We start from the raw sequence: 19,649 nt of genomic DNA on the forward strand, positions 1-19,649 counted from the left end.
CTTTAATATATCTGACTTTAACTTCTCACAAAATAACAAACCAAATTGCAGGTTGTCTCTACTTGTATTGTGGGGATAATGGTGACCTTTAAGTCTGTCCCCATTTGGAATGCACTTAAAACCCTTAAAAGAGAGTTTATACAAGACATAGTAATTTGTCTTATATTTTAAAATCCTGTTTATCAATAATTCAGTTGGGGTCACCTAAAGAGAAGGCATTGTTTTAATTTATCTGTTGGCTTAAATTTGGTGAGGCAAATTGTTAATCAAGTCCTTTTATATAAGTTTGTGTGTATGAGAATGTGTGTGTGTGTGTATATATATATATATATATATATATAAATCTGTATTTATTCTTCATTCTGTGCATGGGTGTGCTCTATCAATATTTTTATTGGATTTGACAGAACTAATACAGTCTAATTTTCTACGAACAAAAGTGCTATGTAGCCTATTTTCTTATAACTTTATATATCCATAATTTTTTATGTTTGCACAGACTATATGAATCTCTCTTCCATTTGTTTCATGCATTGAGTCATTTCCAAGCAATGTAAAATCTTAACCTGTGGCAAAACAAAATTATTCAAGAAAGAAATGGTTATATAATACTGGAAAATACTTGTCCAAACCTTTTTAACGTCATGCAAATGTTTTACCGTAGGAAACAAATAGAAGAGATGGAAGAAAAACAAAGATCTGACAAAGCAGAACTTGTAAGGATGCAGCAAGAAGTAGAGTCACAGCGAAAAGAGACAGAAATAGTTCAGCTGCAAATTCGAAAACAGGAGGAGAGTCTGAAACAGAGAAGTGTTCACATTGAGAGCAGGTTAAAGGATTTGCTGGCTGAAAAAGAAAAATTTGAAGAAGAGAGATTACGGGAACAACAGGAGATAGAGCTTCAAAAGAAAAAGCAGCAGGAAGAAATTTTTGCCCGGGTCAAAGAGGAGTTGGAGCGACTACAAGAGCTTAATCATAATGAAAAAGCAGAGAAAATGCAGATTTTTCGTGAACTAGAAAAACTCAAAAGGGAGAAAGATGAGCAGTATGTTAAGCTGGAGTCAGAAAAAAAAAGACTTGAAGAACAGGAAAGAGAGCAGGTGATGCTTGTGGCTCATCTAGAGGAACAGCTTCGAGAGAAGCAGGTCATGATAGAGCTCCTGAAGAGAGGGGATGTGCAAAGAGTTGAGGAAGAGAGAAGAGACCTTGAAGATATTAGAGAATCCCTATTGAAAGTCAAGGAAGCTCGCTCTGAAGGTGATGAAAACCATGAAGAATTAGAAAAAGCACAGCATGATTTTGTAGAGTTTAAAAGGAAACAGCTGGAACAGTTGACTATTTTGGAAAAAGATTTAGTTCAGCAAATGGATCACCTAGAAAAGGAAATAGCAGATGAAAAAAGAGCTCTGGAGCACTTAAAATTTGCACATGAAGAACATTTAAATCTCAAGAGAGATGAGGAGAACTTTGTGGATGCCATACTCAAGGCTGAAGAAGTTGACAAGATAAAGCCAGTGGAGTACAGGCTCCAATCTAAAGTACGTCAGCTTGAGTACCTGAAGAGTAATCATTTGCCAGCTCTGCTGGACGAAAAACAAAGAGCTTCTGAAGTCCTTGAGAGGGGCTTGTTAGGGTTAGATAATACTCTCTATCAAATAGAGAAAGAGATAGAAGAAAAAGAAGAGAAGCTTGCCCAGTACAGAGCTAGCACAAATCAACTGCAGCAGCTTCAAGAAACCTTTGAATTCACAGCCAACGTAGCTCGTCAGGAAGAAAAGGTTCGGAAAAAGGAAAAAGAAATCCTTGAATCCAGGGAAAAGCAGCACAGAGAGGCACTGGAGCAAGCTGTTGCTAAGTTAGAAAGGAGGCATTCTGCTTTGCAGCGGCGTTCCACACTTGACTTTGAGATTGAAGAGCAGAGGCAGAAGTTGGCCACCCTCAACAACAGCTGCAGGGAACAGGCTGGGCTGCAGGCGAGCCTGGAGGCTCAGCAGAAAGCCCTCGAGCAGGACCGAGAGCGGTGAGTGGGCTGTGGTGGCTTCCATTGATTGGAACTCCCCAGGACAAGGTGTAGCATTTTAGACCTTAAGCTGTTCAGAGCAGTGAGTGCTATGGTGGCTTCCATTGGTTGGAACTCCCCAGCACAAGGTGTAGCATTTTAGACCTTAAGGTATTGAGAGCGTGGCTTGGTCTGTGTAGCAGTATTTGAGTTTCTTCTTGAGTTTCAAGTGGTATACCCAGAATTGAAACTCTGTGTCACTTTTGAAAGGATTCTTGCCCGCTTATTAATTTCTGTTGTCTTCAGAGACTTATCTCTTCCTCAGCAGGATATTATTTGCCTTAGCCAGCATAGCACTTTAAATTGTTTTATCTGTTTGGAAAGCTCAGACAAGTTTATGTTCTGCCCCTGCAAAAAATGTACCATCTAACAACTTTTTTCCTCTTAAATTATTTCTGTATAACATTTTGTTTATTTATTAGTAACAAGTCAGATGTTTGTTCAGGGTTTGGAAGCTGATAGTTACAGTAGACCTGCCAACTGCCTCTCTCAACTGAACACTTCTGGTATTCAAAGTACACAGGGGTAATATTTAATTTATTTTTTTTACTGGTTTCAGAGCTAAATAAAAATAAACTAACCATATATCCATGTAAAATTTGATGATGCTCTTTAAGGTCATTGGAAAATACACAGAGGCTTTAATACTGCCCTGTGTGATGACAACACCTTTTAGGTACAGAAGCAATTCATCAGCTGTGCACATGATATCTGGTAGGATGACATTCAGCCAAGTGTGGGAGGCTCAGAGAAAAGTCGTTCAGGTAGGAAAGGATCTTTCTGTGTGAAAAAGGAGAAGAAAGTCTTTTGTTTTATTTTTGGCCTGAGTGAAAACCCACTGGGATTAAAGCATTTATTCCCTCCAGTATGGAAAAAGGCAGAAATTGCCATTTTTAAATGTGTTACTCGATTTGCTAATATTGGAGCTTTAAAACCTATGAATATTGGTGTAACAATGAAGTGGGTTTTTTCTTGAGGCAGCATTTGGCACTGGCTTTTGTAGTGTTTCAGTAATTATCTGAATCCTCTTTCATAAGCCCTTCAAACAGATGCTTGATTAAAAAAAGCACCTATAAACACAAACTTGCCTATAGCCACAGTGAAGAGCTCTTCTGTATTCCTTTCCTTTTAAACCATTATCAGAAGAGAATAGTTGCTTTCTATACACTGTGTAGAGATGGCTTTTTCAACATTTATAGCTACCTTGTTTGGAATTTAGTTAAGCATTTTCAATCCTGATTTATCATTTTGTAGTGCATGTTGCCATTATTTTCCATAATTGCCTTGCACATAAACTCTCATTTTCTACACTAAGCATCTCGCTCGACTAAAGTGAGCTATAAACAACTGGAGGTTCCACAAAAATAGACAGCTTAGTTAGCCCTGAAGAGATTGCTGGGTTGTGTGATAAGTGAAAAAATAGGTTGAAAGCTGGAAGTCTGAGGTTTGGAAAAGATACCAAGGAAGTGAAAAGATACCTTCCCCCCCCCCTTTCTTTCTTTTTTCCTTGTTATTTTCCTTGTCTGCTTTAAAGTCCTCTTGCACAAGCTAAATAAATCTTTGAAGTCTTTCAGTAAATAGCCCATGGGCCTGAATAATTCAATTCAGGATGTTTTTGTGAATGTTGAGGCAGAAGAAGAATCTTACAATACGTGGTAGTTTGTTAAACATTTCAGGTTACTTATTGCTCCTGTGTTTGAGTTTACATTTCACAGTACCATAGTAAGCATATGAATTATATATGATTCTTACTGTTTCTCTAAATCCCATTATGTGATGATGTGCTCTGGTTCAGATCACTGTTAACTCTCTGAAAATGTTTATGTGAAATATTCATTTGATATGCTATAAGACTGCAGGTCCACCATACCTGGATAAAAATGTTTTTCACTTTGAATCATATGCAAGCTCAAATTCTTTCACCTACAGGGATGGCCTCCAAAAAGATAATTTGAAGTTAACTTAGAGTGGGATACTGCATACACATTTTGTCTTTACTGGCAGAGGTTTGGGGCAAGAGAGTGAACATAAAGCAACTTTAGAGTGATTTTTGAGGCGATAGGATTCATCACTCATAAATGGAAAGATGCAGTTTATTGTTCTTTCTGGTGGATGCATCACAAGGCTGACTAAGTTCACAGCTATAAAAAGTTTCTTTTCATATTAGGATGTTTACAAACCAAGAGGTAAGCTTTGTTCCTTTAATGTAATTCTGATTTTTGTGGTTAAATTGATTTTCCATAGATGCAAACACTCTCCTATATCCATCAGCCATCTCCCATCCCCTTCCCCTCAGGATGCAAGATTGTTTTGCTGCTAATCAAAAGAAATAGATGGCTCCTGGCAGTGCTGCAAAAAGTACTCTAAAAATGAAGTAACAATTCAGCCTAAGCCTCAGCATTCATAATCTCTTTAATTTTCTCTTTTAACCCCCAGGATGAAATAAAGTAGTTGTAGCATTGTACTTCAATTTAGATATATACAATTGTAGGAGAAGTGGCAGAATCCCAGCTTTGCAGTTTCTGCTGTTTTTGCAAGAACTTCTCTTTTATTATTTGATTTTTAAGTAACCTCTAGAAAAACAATTACCTTTAGAGACACAAATTGTAATGAAAATGGGGAACATTATTACTGTGTTACTAATCTAATCTTAGCTACCTTGCAAGTGAAAAGGGTATTCTGCAGATTACTTTGTATTATATAGTTTAATTTGACTGACTGATAAATACTGCAAGAAGTGTTTTTTATTTCATACAAAACGCTTCAGGCATTTTCAGTCAAAAAAAGGATACCCAATTTTACATACTGTATTCTGTGCATAAATCTGACTGGAATGAAATTTATTTGTTAAAGAAAGCAAGGAGGTTTCAAAAGATGATGTATTAGGTGCATATATAAAATAAGTACTAAATGTTTTATTTTGTAAGTAATTTTCCAAAAATATATATACAGATGGAATAACTGGAAAATAAGATTTATATGTGTAGTACAGAATTTAGAGATTTTCTTAAAGATGTCTTTTGCCACATCAGTGTTTTAGGTTTCCTTTGGATTTTTTGTATTAATGCTTAGTATTTTGAGTTTTTAATTTTTTTTCTCTTCATTCCTTCACGCACTTCACATGGGAAGATAATAACTGAGGTCACTGATGGAGTTCTATAAAGAGAAAACTTTATTCAAGTGATGCTAATAGATAGGTTTTATGAGTTAATATTTAATGTGCTGAGTTAGGTACCTTTTGCATTGAGCATTACTGAAGTTCAATTTTTATTCAACTTAATAATGCTCTTAGAACATGTCTCTTTTCCTATCTAAATATGCTTAAAGAACAATTATGATTTTGAAACTTTCATAAATATTAATGCCTACAATCTTACATACATGTATGGTGTAAGTACATTACTTCCCATCAGAACTATGAGAATCGACTCCAAAGTAAAGCAAATTACATCTTAAGATCTCTTTATAGACTGGATCAGGAAATTCAGCAGCTGAAGCAAAAAATATATGAGGGTGATGGTGCTCAGAAAGGAAACCATGGAACATCAGAAGAGAGACTCTCCCATAGCACGTCCCCTGCCAGCCCAACAAAGCCGCAGCCACCCTCTGCTCCTCTGGTCGATGATAGGTAGGTAACCTGCTTCCTGCCATGTTTTGGTAGGAATGCAAACAAAAGCTTTAGAAAAGAAATGATTTTAAAAGACCATTCTGCCAGGGTTGGATTTTATTTAAATACTGTAATTGTACTGAAAGGCTAGTCTGGAAATACAATTTATGTGCTGTATTCTGCTCTAAATAACCAACAGCCTCATCTGTTACTCCTGTGCAGTTTGTTTTAGAATAGAGGATTGGGAAACTGTAGGCTAAAATGTATTTTAATCAGTTTTGTGTTCACAGTTACTTGTCTATATGGTTTTCTGCATAAAGACTTAAGACAGCAAAGTAAATTAAATTGACTTAATCCTTTTTTAATAGGGCACCTGGTATCACGAAAATCTATTTCATATGTTCTTGTTACACTTACACATGCAGTTGGTGGCATCAACTCTTGGAACATTCCTTGTGTTTGAAAGCCAAACCTTTGTGAGCCCAAGTTGCTGATATCACAGTAGTGATAAAGGCAAACTGTGCAGTTACTGAAGATGCAACCCCAGCCTTCTTTTTCTTCTTCATTCCTCTTAGTCTCACTGCCACTTGTATGTAGAACTGCACATGTAGCAGTGGCTTAACCTGTGGTCCATTAATTTGTCTAAATGTGATAACTAATTGTTAACCTTTGCCTATTCGATGAACACTCACTCAAAAGTCTGTGTTCCTTAAGGAGGGATAAAGGTGGTCTAACATTAAGCCTGCCAATTAAGAGTGGTGCAGTACTTAGTTTTAAAAGCATTTCAAAGAGCTTTGTCTTCATTGAAGAGTCTGTCTTGATTTTTTTGTAAAAATACACTATTTTTACACACACACACACACACTCTTCTGTGTCTTGAAGGATAAATGCTTTTATTGAACAAGAAGTGCAGAGAAGGCTCCAGAATATTCATCATAAAGCTGAGGATAATGTTGTTACTGTGGCCTGGTCTACAGAAAGTTTAAAGGTGAGCAAAGATGGGTGGGAAATCCTGACCTTCAATGGACCATGTGAAACCACTGATTTAATTTTGTTGTTCAATAATTTTCATGTTTTCCTATGTTTACTTACTTTTAATTTACCAAAAAAAGTAAACAGTACCTCGGGCATATCAGTTTTTACATTTCAATTCTTATTTCCAGTGGCTGTTTTATGTTATATTCTGTGGGTTTCTTGGCAGGGAAGAGTGTGTAAATAGCAATAGGATGTTTGCAGCTAAAATTAAAATCTTAATCTTACGTCACAAAAAATAGATTGATAAAAATGAATGTTCTTCTGGATGGAATTTTATACTTGCAAACAAATGCCCATTCAAAAACTGATGATCTATTTGATGCAAAGGTGATTGACTTCTAAGCCAGTGGTTTAATAAATATCAATAAGAAACATGTTATTTTTGTCTATTAAAAAGAATGTCTCTTCCTCTGAATACTTTTAAATGAACTTCTACAAGAAAGGCACTCTTTTTAATAATCACCTGTACCTTTTTTGTGCTTAGGATAATGAGAGGCTTAATAACGGCACCGTTCAACGCAAGCTGAAGTACGAGGTAGGTCATAATTTGTCAGAATGAAATGGTTGTCTTAAATTATGGCATGCCCTGTAATTAAAATTCTTAATGTTTAGCTGCATAATTAGAATTTTGAATTCACAGCAAGATTAATAGCTAACAGAGACAGCAGTGCATTTTCCAGCTGGAATTAAAGTGGGGATTTTTTCAGATTGGACCTAGCCTTTTCCTTATTTGAAAGGTGTGGTGTTATGGCAGATCTTTCTCCCTTATTTTGCCATGATTCTTAATTCAGAACAGTATCCCTTTCCTTATTTTTAGAGGAGAAGAGAATTTAATGAGGAGAGATTGTCTGAATTCAGCATATACTTGACATTTTTGACTCACAGTGAACTGTTGTAAGGGTATCCATAATATTAGCAATTGGAACCAGGCAAGTTTGCCTGAATCCTGTCATGAAGGATTCATATATGTATTTATGTATTTTTAAATGAGACTTAGACCCCTCCCAGCATATTTGGTTGCCTAACTGTTGCCTGAAGCACAGTTATTTACTTGTTTTGGTGAGTAAATCCTAAATGCCTTTAAGAATTGAAACCTTAACAGTAGGAGGGGTACAGCACCTCAAATTTGGACTTTTTTGACGTTTACATTGTAATTTTTAAGCTATGTTGGACTTTTTGCACTCTCTCGGCTTTGCACTTTTATGTGCATGTGTGGGGAAATACTGGAAATCCCTCTGCATCACCCTTTGACATTCCTGTAGTTTTTGTGGAAAGCAAATAAAAAGCAAGTGAAATGGATACTGTACAAAGAAAACTCAGTGGTGGGCTGGGAAGATCAACCATTCCTGAATCAGATCTCAATCACTTCTGTTGGATTTTCTCTCTCTCATTTTGAGAGTGTGTGCCAATTTCGAATGATTGTACAAACCTAATCAAAATCAATCTTCAATCTAAGAAATGTTCAGATCAGAAGATTTTACCAAGACATGTCTGTTTTCTTCTTTTGAAATTTTCAACAGAAAAGTCAACAGTGGCAGCCACACTATGGCTTTCCATGCTTGTCTAAAGATGGCAATTGTGCTTCTGAGTTGTGTGGAGAAAACACAGGACCAAGAGACCATAAGAGACAGAAGGCATATACAGAGATGCTGGATTTATTTTCCAGTTCTGGAAGAATCTCATCCCCTTTTACATCAGAGAAGGCATTTCAGAATGAAAGGAGTGATTCGGAACAGGAGAGCTTTACTTGTCATTGTGACATTAAAAGTAGTTTAATTCACTCTGAAAGTACTAATACTTTAAAGAGTAAGAATGTTCCTTATCAGAATGTTTTATCTACTTCTTTACAAAGTCCTGACTTTAATAATGTGGCTTATTCACTCTGCAAGGTTGAAAATTTCAATCATTTTGACGATAAAATAATTACTTCTCCAGATTGTGACAGCTCAAGAACTGAATCTGATTGTTCCCACTCGAAACAGCTGTCTCCTGTAGGATCCTTAATGGGTGCTAATGAGCAGACTGGCTTTAACAGCATATCGTGCCTTCTCTTTTCTCAGTCTAATGTGCATTCCGAAACAGAACCTTATAAAGAAAACAGCCCATTAAACGCAGTGCACCCGACAATCGAAGACCAGTCTAGCAATTCTCAGCTTCCAACACACAAAGCCTCTGATTTGATCTCTTTGAAGTCAATAGCTTCTCATTTTAATGCAAGACCAGAACTCATTTCCAGTTTGGGATCTCTTGTCAGTAAGCTTTCCTGCCTTTACAAAGATACCAGCAGTCAGCTGCTCAACAGTGCAGTGGTTTCGAAACAAATCAAGGAGCTGAGAAGTTTGTGTGACAGAAGCGAGAGATGTGCACAAGCAGTATCGTTAATAAAAAATCTCCCATTTATAAAAAACTTGCAAGTAAATGTATTCCTCAAATCAGATATGAGTCAAGACATGTCCCACACTACTGATGATGCCAAAGTTCGTGCTGAAAATGTCGTTCAGCCTGACCCTCCTGTACCAGAGGCTGTCACAGTGAGCATAAGCACAGAGCTCTCTGGTGCCTGTGCGAGAAAGCCCCCTGAAGGATTTGCATGCCATCCTAGAAATGAAGAGCTGGAAAACACTTTTGTGTTGAGACAGAACTTTGTGCATTTTCCTGATGTCTTTTTGAAGCTTCAGGTCTGTTCCCTGGAAAAAGTACTGGAATTTTTGACCTGTGCTTTACCTCAAATTTCTGTTAGGATGGAGGAGTTGAAAGGCATCTATTGGCTCGCTGTTGGCAGTTGCAAAAAACCTGCCCCAGAACCTGCTTGCTTGCTTTTGTTCAGCTCCATTCTGTATGTCGTTGTTTCGTCAGCTGAACAGGACACCTGCCAGAGTTCCTTGGCAGTGTTTCATGAGGTTCCTGTTGACACTATAAAGGAGATTCAAGTTGGCTTTGCTGGACAGAGTATTAGTCTTCTGTGTTCTGCTGGAGGTGATTTACTCACAATATTTACCTATGACAAACACTTCACTCAAAGAATTTGCCACGACATAATGAGCATTTTGATTTCTACAGCGGATGGCGGTACTTATTTAAATCACCCTCTCTTGAAAGGGGATTTGATGCAGATTTCCCTGGACTGGACTTCAGATGTAAATGACTTGGTTTTGTCAAATGGACTACGATTGTCCTGTAAATTTCAAACTGAGTTAGCTGATCTGGTTTACTTACTCCATGAAAATATGGGAAGTATTAAACCGTCATTGGGTGACATCCACGTACTGCTGTATACCTCAGTGAAAGTAGACTGTGCTAAGCAGACTGTGTATAGAACTCTTGTTCTTACAACTACTCATATAGGTCTCTTGAAGGAAAATAATGTCTTTTATCCTGCACCTAACCTTTTGGATGCTTCCTGCCAGCCATCACAATGTGACACCCTTCAGCTGCACAGTTTGAATGATATCCGATGTGCAGTTTTGCCAGACAAAGAGAATTGCACAAAAATTGAGCTTGTGTTTTCGAGAAGGAGCAAGGTTGGATCTGATTCAGGAATTGGTTTTTCTAAATACTGTGAGAAAGAAATAAATACTCAACTGACAGTCATCCCATCAATTCTTCAAAGCAGTTTGCATATCCCTTTGGAAATTTGGAAATTAACATTCAGTTCAAGTGAAGAAGCCATTTGGCTAATTATGCATCTGACTAGGTGTTGAAATCCAAATACGTTTAGATACATTCAAAATAAGAGGGTAATGAATATTGATAAAATCCTTTTTTGTTTCCTCTTTTTTTTTTAATCAATAGACAAAAGGGACCTTTGAGCCTCTAAGGGAATGCCATAGACTGTGTACACACATCCTGGCAATAATAATTATTATTTGAGTGCCTGCTTTTTGTGGGTCTCTGATATGCTGTACATACATTTCCTTTGGAAAGTGGGGAAATTAAATGTTTCTGTGTTACGTGGTAGGTGGATGAAAACTATAATTACAGCTCTGTCTTCGGATTTCCATTTTGGCTGTTTTTTCTGGCTCCTTCCATCTACTATCCATCTTCATTAATGTCTTCTCCATTCCTACTTGATTGCCTTTTCCTTAATTTTTCTGAGTATCTTTGTTTTTCGTGCTCCTTATTTATTTCATGCCCTTGATCTCAATATTTCAAAATATCTGTCATTTTTTTCATCTTATTTTCACTGTATGCTCTTACAGATGTTTATACCTTTTACACATGCAATTTTGAGAAGAATAGCACTGACAATTTGCTCCTGCTTCAGTGTTTTGCATTTAGGATTTATTGCACTTTCACATCAAAATTTGCCACAAGTGCAAGAGGGAGCTGTCTTTTAAATAGCATTTCAACCTTTGGATATGCTACTATACCTGTGGCAAGACCAATGTTTTGGGGTCTGTCATCTGTGTACGTGTTTCTCATGCTGTAACTGGATAATTTCAACCTTTGGATATGCTACTATACCTGTGGCAAGACCAATGTTTTGGGGTCTGTCATCTGTATACGTGTTTCTCATGCTGTAACTGGATAGTTAACAACTGAGGATACAGCCTGACAGCTGCAGTGAGTTCAACTCTAGAGTCCTGTCCATGTAATGTGCTTGGCCTTACTTTCACCTTTCTCTGCTTGCTTACTAATGGGGTTGTTGATGCTGTGAGATTGCATCTCTTACAGTCTTTTTAATACTCCACTTCAAGAAAAAATAGAACTATTGAACATTAGTAAAAGATTTCCATTAGTCAAGGCTTAGTATAAGGTTATTTTTTACCTGTTACCCTTGTCAGATGTTCAAATGATAAATAAGCTGTGTTGTCTCCCATCTTTTGTTTCTTCCCTTGTAAAGGCAGCTGAATACCTTTTGAATCCTGTTGCTTGAATGTGCCATCTGCCTCGCTTGAGGAAGATGGTTCTTGGCAGAAAAAACAGTGGTATCTAATCTGAAATTCTAAATTCTGTAAGCATATTGCCAGCAGAGGTGCAATCTTCCACTAGACAGAGTTAGACTTCGGTCTCTCTGCTGGTATAAGAACATTTCCCGTTTGTTTAACCATATGTTAAGACACAATAACGTAACTCACACGGGATTTAAAAAGAAATAGCTTAGATTGGGTGAGGAAGTTATGTCTGGAGGGATGAACACTGGTTTGGATAGAGAATTATGGGGGGTTTTAATGCTACAAAACTTGCTACTTCCTTAAGGAAGTCGAGAGATGAGCAAAATGTGTCACATTATTTTGAGGTACAGTGAGGGGAGGGGTAACAAAGAAAGTGTACATGAATATCACGCAGAACATGGAGCAGACAGAGCAGTAACCTCGTATCAGTCCTGTTTAGGACTGGCTCCCTCACTGACATCACTGAGACATTTCTTCTGGCACTTGCCCAAAATCAGCACTGAGTGGCATTATCTGAGAGGACTGTCTTGATCAAGGTTGTCAATGGAAAACAATTTCTGCAACAAATTTCTTTTCAGATTATATCCCGTTAAATGTTTTTGCATGTTGTGTTTCCCATCAATGTGTTTTTTCTCTTTTGTGCTTGTTTTTAAATCTAACTTGGTGAATATTCTGCACTACTACGAAAAAGAACAACTTCACAGCAATATCTTTTATTCTACTGTAAACATAATATAATGATTGTTGTTTATGAATATCAAAAGCATTATTTAATGCATTAGGGTGCATTTTCCATAACACTCTGTGTTTGAAATTGTTTTCCTCTGTGACTATTATTAGCTGTTTGTAATAGTTCTCTGGAAATGACTGCCAATAAATTATGTGTTGACAGAGGTGGCTTTAAGAGTGACTTTATGGTTTTATTGTTGTTTTAAAACAGATTATGTTGTTGTCAGGGCAATGAACTCCTCTTTTCCCCCAAGAAAAGAATTGCTTTCATTCCTATGCTTCACAAATGAGTTTTAGCTGAAAAACCTATAATGTGGGCAGTAATAAAAGAAGGGCAAAATGGACAGGAGAAAATATGTGTTGTGAAAACAAAGGTCCACTAAAAATATTTTTCCTCAAACAACCTTTTCTATGTTTTCTTAAAAAAAAAAGGAAAGAAAAGAAAAAGGAGTTTATGGGAAATACCACAAAAAATCACTTTATTTTCTTTTTCACTGTTTTTAATGTGTATGTTCAGGGAAATGGTAGTGTCATTTATCATTACTTGGTAGTGAAATACCAGCCTCCTCTTCTGGAGAGCTGTGAGGATGCCAGAACACTCCCTATAACATGCAGAAGTGTTAATGAACGAGTTTCAAACTTTTCTCCAACTCCTACACAGTATCTCACATGTACTAGAAGTCACCAGGATTTGCAACAGATGAAATGAACGTTGAGAATACAGTTATAGATCCAGTGATGGATAGCAGTGCTAAATAAAATTATATAACATGGTTATAACTTTAAAGTGATAGTTTTCCAGTCTTTTGTTGTTAACTTGTATTTGTCACAGTGCTGCTATTTTTTTAAGTGCAAGTTCATTAAGGTTTTCAGATCAAATACATTCAATGGAGCAAGTGGGGAACTTCCTAAAAGGTAGTTCTGGTGTTTTTTCCACTCTAAATGCTTAAAATACTTCTGGACACAGTCACTTTTCAGTTGCAAAAAGATTTTATTTTTAACATAACTTCAGAGTTACAGATTCCCATCTGGCTGTTGGTCAGAGGAATGGACCCTCATTACAAGTACTTTTTCAGATTGTTTTGTCCAGGCTGTGCAAATTTATCATAGCTGAGTTTTCTGATAATTACATATGATTTAAAGAAAACAGTAGGAAACTGTTCTGACAGTGTATTGCTTATTTAATTATAAAATGAGTTTCGATTTTTAACATCTAAGAGCTTTCTGAATTGCCTAGACCCCTGCAGCTTTGCATGATACTGGAAACATGTTTGCTATATAAAGACATGCAAAAATTGTGGCTGACTGTGAAGGCTTGATTCATATATTTATTTTTTTAAAAGAGGGTTAATACAAAGTCTTCTGCTCTTCCCTGTTTTGGCTATCTAAGCTGACAATGCCTTTCCAAAGAAAGGAATAGTTTGTAATATGCTTTTTATGCCTAAAAAATATTAGGGCTTGCTCATAAAACAAGATCCACTTTGTTTTCAAACAATTACTTACTTCAGAAATAATTTCTGCCTCCTCCATGCTCTCTTTTCCTGCTCTTCTGGCCAAGAACGCTTTCTCATTTTTAGTGAAGTTCTTCTCTTTTTTTCCTTATGTAGTGATTTTGGTTTTCCTTTGTTCCCCTATTTGGTATGCACATGAAAGCGGATGGTCTGTCGTTCGCTGGGAGCAAATCCAGACGACCTAAAGGACCCAATTAAAATTAGTATTCCACGGTATGTCCTGTGTGGACAGGGAAAGGATGAGCACTATGAGTTTGAAATAAAGGTAAGTGCTTTTCACTTGTTTTTCTGTATTGTTTTTGTTCCACTAAGTGCAACTTTTGGTTCTCTTTCTGTTATGAAAGTGTCCTCAATGCTTTTAAGTGAGAGGTTGTGAGAAGACATGCACAGTACAGGGCACTATAGAGACAGATATTTGCTGAGTGGATTGATGGTACAGAGGGGGTTGGTGGCCAAACTTTTGAGGTGAGCAGTTCCAGAGCCAGTGTCAATTCAGTTCAAAGTGCGGCAGAGATGAGGATTAAATGCATATTGGATATTGAGATGCAACTGTCAGATATAGAAAAAGTTTAGACTTGAAATATTTACTTGGAATAACAAAAGCATAATTAAAGCATTTTGCATGTGTGCACAACAAGAGCTTGCTCCCTTCCACACTCTCTCTGTTCTAATTCATCCTACCCTACATTTCCAAGGTGTCACTTCTCCAAACTGTTACCTGCTTCTCCTCTGTTCTAGTGGCTTTCTCAGTTGATCTTCTGTGCAGAAATGCTGCAGGAAAAGAAGCATATTAATTTTGTTTCCTCTGGTACTCAGCCAGTTGTTTTTTCAAAGCAGGATGTAAAGTCTAATTGGAAATGTGCTCTCAGTGCATGTGGACATGTAGCATAACTGATGTACATGGCATCAGAGACAGAGCTGGCAGCCCCTTTCCTGAATGTACTGCCAGATGCTTCGTTAGCTGCTGTGAGGTGGAGCAGTGACCTCCCTCACAGTGGGAAGGACCATTTGTGAACTGTGCTCACATTCTCTTTTACAAAGGTTTTTATGAAGATGGGCTACCTTAGCTCTGTTTGTTCTAATGAAATTTTCATTTTGAAACATACCACACATTTTGTGGGTGGAATGCCTGCCTCCTTTTGCCTGTTGAACTTTGATTTTGTTGAGCCTAGCAAAAACCCAGAGCCAGGGACGTGCTGAGAGATGTGCAAGTGTACATGAAACTTCCCTCAGGACTGTTCTCACCAACTATTTTCAGCACACAGGATTTGCTAGACTAGCTGATGGTTAGTGAAGATAACAGATAAAGGTAGCTTCTCTTCTTAATAACTTGGTGGATTTCTTTTCCAAGTATTCTCCCTTCATCCCTAAAACCCATGTAAGCAACTACAATGAGGGAACAGTTGAAAGAGTATGTATAGTTTGGGAGTGTTTGGCAGTTCTGGGGATGTTTCTTACAGTCATTCCCTTGCATGAATTGATCAACTGCTAAATGCTTTTTCCTTTCCCTCCAGGTCTCTGTGTCACAGTGGACTGCTTTTGCTGTGGTCAGGATTTAGCTTCACGCTACAATCCACAGACCTTCCTCAAACTCTTTTATTTTAAACCTTTTTCCTGCAGAGCTCCCAGCTGTACTTTGATCTCTATTAATCTTCAGATGCTCCTACAGTTATTCTACAGAAAATCAGAATACATGGAATAGTGATACATTTTTATTTTTGCCTTAAAATCATGAAAGTAGGAAAACATGACAGAGAGGAGAGAACACATACCTGTTTATTTCACTTCTTCCTGATGGATCAGAATACCATGTCAGCTGTTGAAATAATTCACAATTTCAGCCTTACTTTACTTAGTTCCAGTGCATTTTCAAGTGATCTTGAAATAAATGCCAGTGTTGTGGAAGGGCTCAGGTGTTGCTAGTTTCATTTCCAAAGGTTTCTTCAGCAAGGCTCCTCTTGCTCTTGGAAAAATGGGCAGCTGACCTATTTGCATGTAGTAGCACTTTGGAATCTGACAAAGGGATGATTGAGTTGAATTATAAGACAGTCCCCAAACCTGTGAACCCTGAGCATCTCAGAGGTATTTTCTTTTAGCAGATATTTCTAGTCATTGTTTGTAGATAAATCCTATAAATTCTATAGAGGAGCAAATATAATTAATTCCTGTATATTACAAATACATACATTTCTTCTTGTGACATGCAACAGTAAAGAGTATTTTATTTATATGCCAAAAGGGAGAGAATGAGCTCCACTTTTCTTGGCAGAATCACAGTCAGATCGTAGGTCTTTCAACCCTAACATACCATCCAACAATATTTTCTTTTAGTGCAGGTTTAGCACCTTGTCTATCTAGACATGTATGGGAACAGGTCAGCAAGTTGGTCTGTCCACTCAGACAGTTCTTTCACTGGGTACAGATCCTGCTTTAAGATGTTGAGTGAGTCCCACAAGAACCTATTGGAGAGAATTCAAAACAGAAACAAACCCATACTTTATTAGAGTTCAGATAGCACCTTCTTTTGCAGCAGGATATGTCACAGTGCTGCTCTGCTATTAAGTATTCTGTATGAATTGATGCATTTCCAAAAAAACTTCCATTTGAGTGACAGTTTTATATGTTGTCTTTATAGTCATGATGAAACAGTAATAACTTAATCAGGTCTAAACATATTTATGTTAGAGCTAAGTTAGAATGCCAGAGAACTATTCTTGTATTCTCTCCTTCCTTTCATGTTGTTGTGATATGCAGAATATTCAGACAAGGCTGTGCTACAAACAGTGTGTGGGAAGAGCTTTTGCATCAATAAAACTTTGGCATCTGTTACAGACAGAGCCTGTGCTTGCAGGCAGTACCTGTGAGTGGCAGAAGGAGCAGTGAGGCAGCAGGGAAGGTGGAACTCCAGCTCACATAAAGGCACACAGGGTCTCCTGAGAGCAGGTGATGGAAACAAAGCTGGGTATCCAGCACAGTCCTGCAGGGATCCTCTGACTAGAGGGAAAGTTGTAGACAAGCCTTCTCATTCTTACTCAGCTTTCCCTCATTGTTCTGAGTTCTCTCCTTTTATTTATTCCTGTTTGATACTCTTTCAAAACTGGATTTTTTTCTTGTGTTTCAAAGCCTTTCAGTCATGTCTGACAAGTTCTGTATGGGAGAAGATTCCAGGCAGATGCCCCACAAAGCAGTGCTTTCCTCCAGTGAGATGCTGTGGTGGGGCTGCTCAAATAGTCCACATTTCTAGTCTGAGTTCAGTGAACTGTTGCAGAGTGGGAGGAAAGCAGCAGCAGTACTCACTGATACTTAGCTCTTAAAGAAAATTCTGCCTGCACCATAACTACCTAAATTATCAAAAAGAAAATGTTCAATACTGCCTCAACTGTATCAGATTAATACTCTCAATAAAAAATTCTAAAAAGGTTATAAGAAATTTTTAGGAAACTTTCAGCTATTTGCATATAGGCAGTGTGAGGAACAGTTTCATCAAGGTCCATTTGGAGAAATAGTTTGCACAATGACTTTAGACAATTTAAGCAGTGAGATATGCAGGGTGGGCATGTTCTTTCTAATTACTTTCAGAATCAAGTGGAATATTTCTTTTTCTCCCCTCATGGTTTTACTTCTATTACTATGGGACAGCAAGAGAACAAGTTCTGTAATGTGTTTTACTGTGGAATGAATTGAAAATGTCTGCAGGGTTATTTTCTGTCAGTCACCATGAGAAGAAAAGATGAGACAGAACTGTGATATCTCCTTTCAGATTTGTAGGTTTTACATAGGAAATGGTGTGTTTGAATGAAAAAACAAAACAACACACAATTGTGATGAAAGTCTTAGATCACAGCAGTGCCTTGATAAGAATATTTCAAAAGCCTTTCTTTACAGATTTACTCAACCATATGGTGTTTGTTATTAAGAAAATATTTTTAACTGTATTAGTAAATTATGAAAATGTCTCTTCAAAATTGCTTCACTTGATATTTTTCAAAAGATCTGCATGTGTCCCTGTCCCACACATACAGAGCATATAGTCTCTCATTTTTTTTTTTAAAGAGGAAAAAAATCCCAGCCCAAACTGGTTGGATCAGTTGCAGAAGTAAAAAGCTCTGTTCTAGAAATGCTACTTAAATTCCAGGTGCACTGCAATTCTCTTTATACAAGTAGAGTTTGATTTTGTCTGTCCTAATAACATTATTGCTGTGCTTTGGGGACCAGTTAGGGTTTTGTTTAGCTTTGAAATTCATTTTTCAATAGTATCAGTTGTAGCAACAATAAAATTATGCGATTACCTGTTAGTCTCATTACAAGAACTGGGAAAGTAAACACAGGGAAGTAAACAAAGAGGAAGATAGGGACCAAGTCAGGTCAAACCCAGCCACCAGAGAAGACTCAAGAGAAAATCCTTCATTTCTTAGGCAACACAGATACATGGCTTTGCTGTTTTCCTTCCTAGCCATCTCTAACAAGTTGTTTATTTAACTCTATAGAAGAAAGCTGGTAAATAATTGGCTTCAGGCAATTTGATTTGGGTAGGTTTGGTACCACCCCATCACCTAGACAGCTGACAGATGCACAGCCAACATGACATTCCTGCTCTTCCCCAGAAGAGTCCTGGATGCTTTCTAATAGGTTGATCCTCCTTCTGTGGAAACCCTAGGGAAAAAAAAGGTCACTTTTGAATAAGGATCATATACAAATTAAATTATCACAGCAAAATTTCATGACTGTAAAATATTAAAAGCCAGAATTAAAGTGAAATGAATGCAGTGATGAGTACCATCTTTATTTTATGATTATCCATTACACTTGAACATTGTTTACTTGAACACTGAACTCACACAGCCCTTTACTTTAAAGTAATTATTCATCAAAATGGTTAATTGGTTAATGGAGATCAGTGTAACATGCATATTCCTGAGTAGTTGTTTTAGTTAAATCTGCCTATGCATGTTAAATCCATTCACCTGAGCTGTAAAGTTTGAGACACTGTTAACAATATATTGAGGGAATGTAGTCCATCGTGCAGGTGTCCTAGAATCATACAATTGTTAAGGTTAGAAAAAACCTTTAAGATCATCAAGCCCAACTGTGTGCCTACCACCACCACCTTTCCTTTCTCACCTAAACCATGTCCTCAAGTGCCATATCCACATGTTTTTGAACACTTCCAGGGCTGATGACTCCTAGTAGCAGTCAAGCTTATTGGTGACATGAAAGATGATTATTTTTTCCAGAAATAATGAGAATTTATTGTGGAGACATGATTGAAGAACCTATGTTACAATGTTTGTGAAAAGCTTTGAGAAGGCCAGTTTTGTTTCCTTACATCTTTTAGTTAAAAGTTGAGGTGAAAGTAGGAAAAAACTCACCCCAAACCTGGTTCCTCTTGACATGAGACACACAATAATTACTGTTTTCCTAAACACTTCCCCTGTTCTGTACACAGCAGCAAGGGCAGCAGGGTTGGAGAAGGGTGAACCAGAGATAAGTTTGTTGCAAGCATAGGATAGCAGCTGTTGGTATCAGTGCTTAGACTCTGGTTTCCTCTGCTTTGTTGCTCTGATTCCTTTTTCTCCTATTCAGTTATCAAACTCCATTGCAGCTTTCTGTATCTCCATAATGTTTTTATATGCTTAGTAGTGAGGGAGCTACTCATTAACTTTAGGAGTCACTTAAAGATTAAAAAGCCAACATCTTTGTGAAATGTGTTTTATGAAAATGCTCATTTTTATTTTCTTGCATAAAATCATAGCTAGACAGAGACAATATTACATATCAGGCCTGTTAGATTAAAAAAGCAACAGTGTTTTCAG

At 37.3% G+C, this 19,649-nt stretch overlaps 1 protein-coding gene across 4 annotated transcripts in view; it reads left to right on the forward strand.

Annotated features, from left to right (window-relative positions):
• The window catches only part of KIF16B (kinesin family member 16B), a 133,340-nt gene that overhangs the window by 73,976 nt on the left and 39,715 nt on the right, over positions 1 to 19,649 (forward strand). For 2 of the 4 annotated variants that reach the window (XM_071582101.1, XM_071582102.1), the window contains 5 exons: positions 665 to 2,020; positions 5,529 to 5,687; positions 6,549 to 6,654; positions 7,186 to 7,236; positions 13,979 to 14,101. In XM_071582101.1, the coding sequence (XP_071438202.1) occupies positions 665 to 2,020; positions 5,529 to 5,687; positions 6,549 to 6,654; positions 7,186 to 7,236; positions 13,979 to 14,101 (1,795 nt within the window). Of the gene's footprint in view, positions 1 to 664; positions 2,021 to 5,528; positions 5,688 to 6,548; positions 6,655 to 7,185; positions 7,237 to 8,221; positions 12,490 to 13,932; positions 14,102 to 19,649 lie in introns of those variants that run through there. The other 2 variants (XM_071582103.1, XM_071582100.1) reach the window with 2 other exon arrangements.

Source organism: Pithys albifrons, chromosome 2 (genome assembly GCF_047495875.1).
Source record: "Pithys albifrons albifrons isolate INPA30051 chromosome 2, PitAlb_v1, whole genome shotgun sequence".
Classification (NCBI taxonomy): domain Eukaryota; kingdom Metazoa; phylum Chordata; class Aves; order Passeriformes; family Thamnophilidae; genus Pithys; species Pithys albifrons.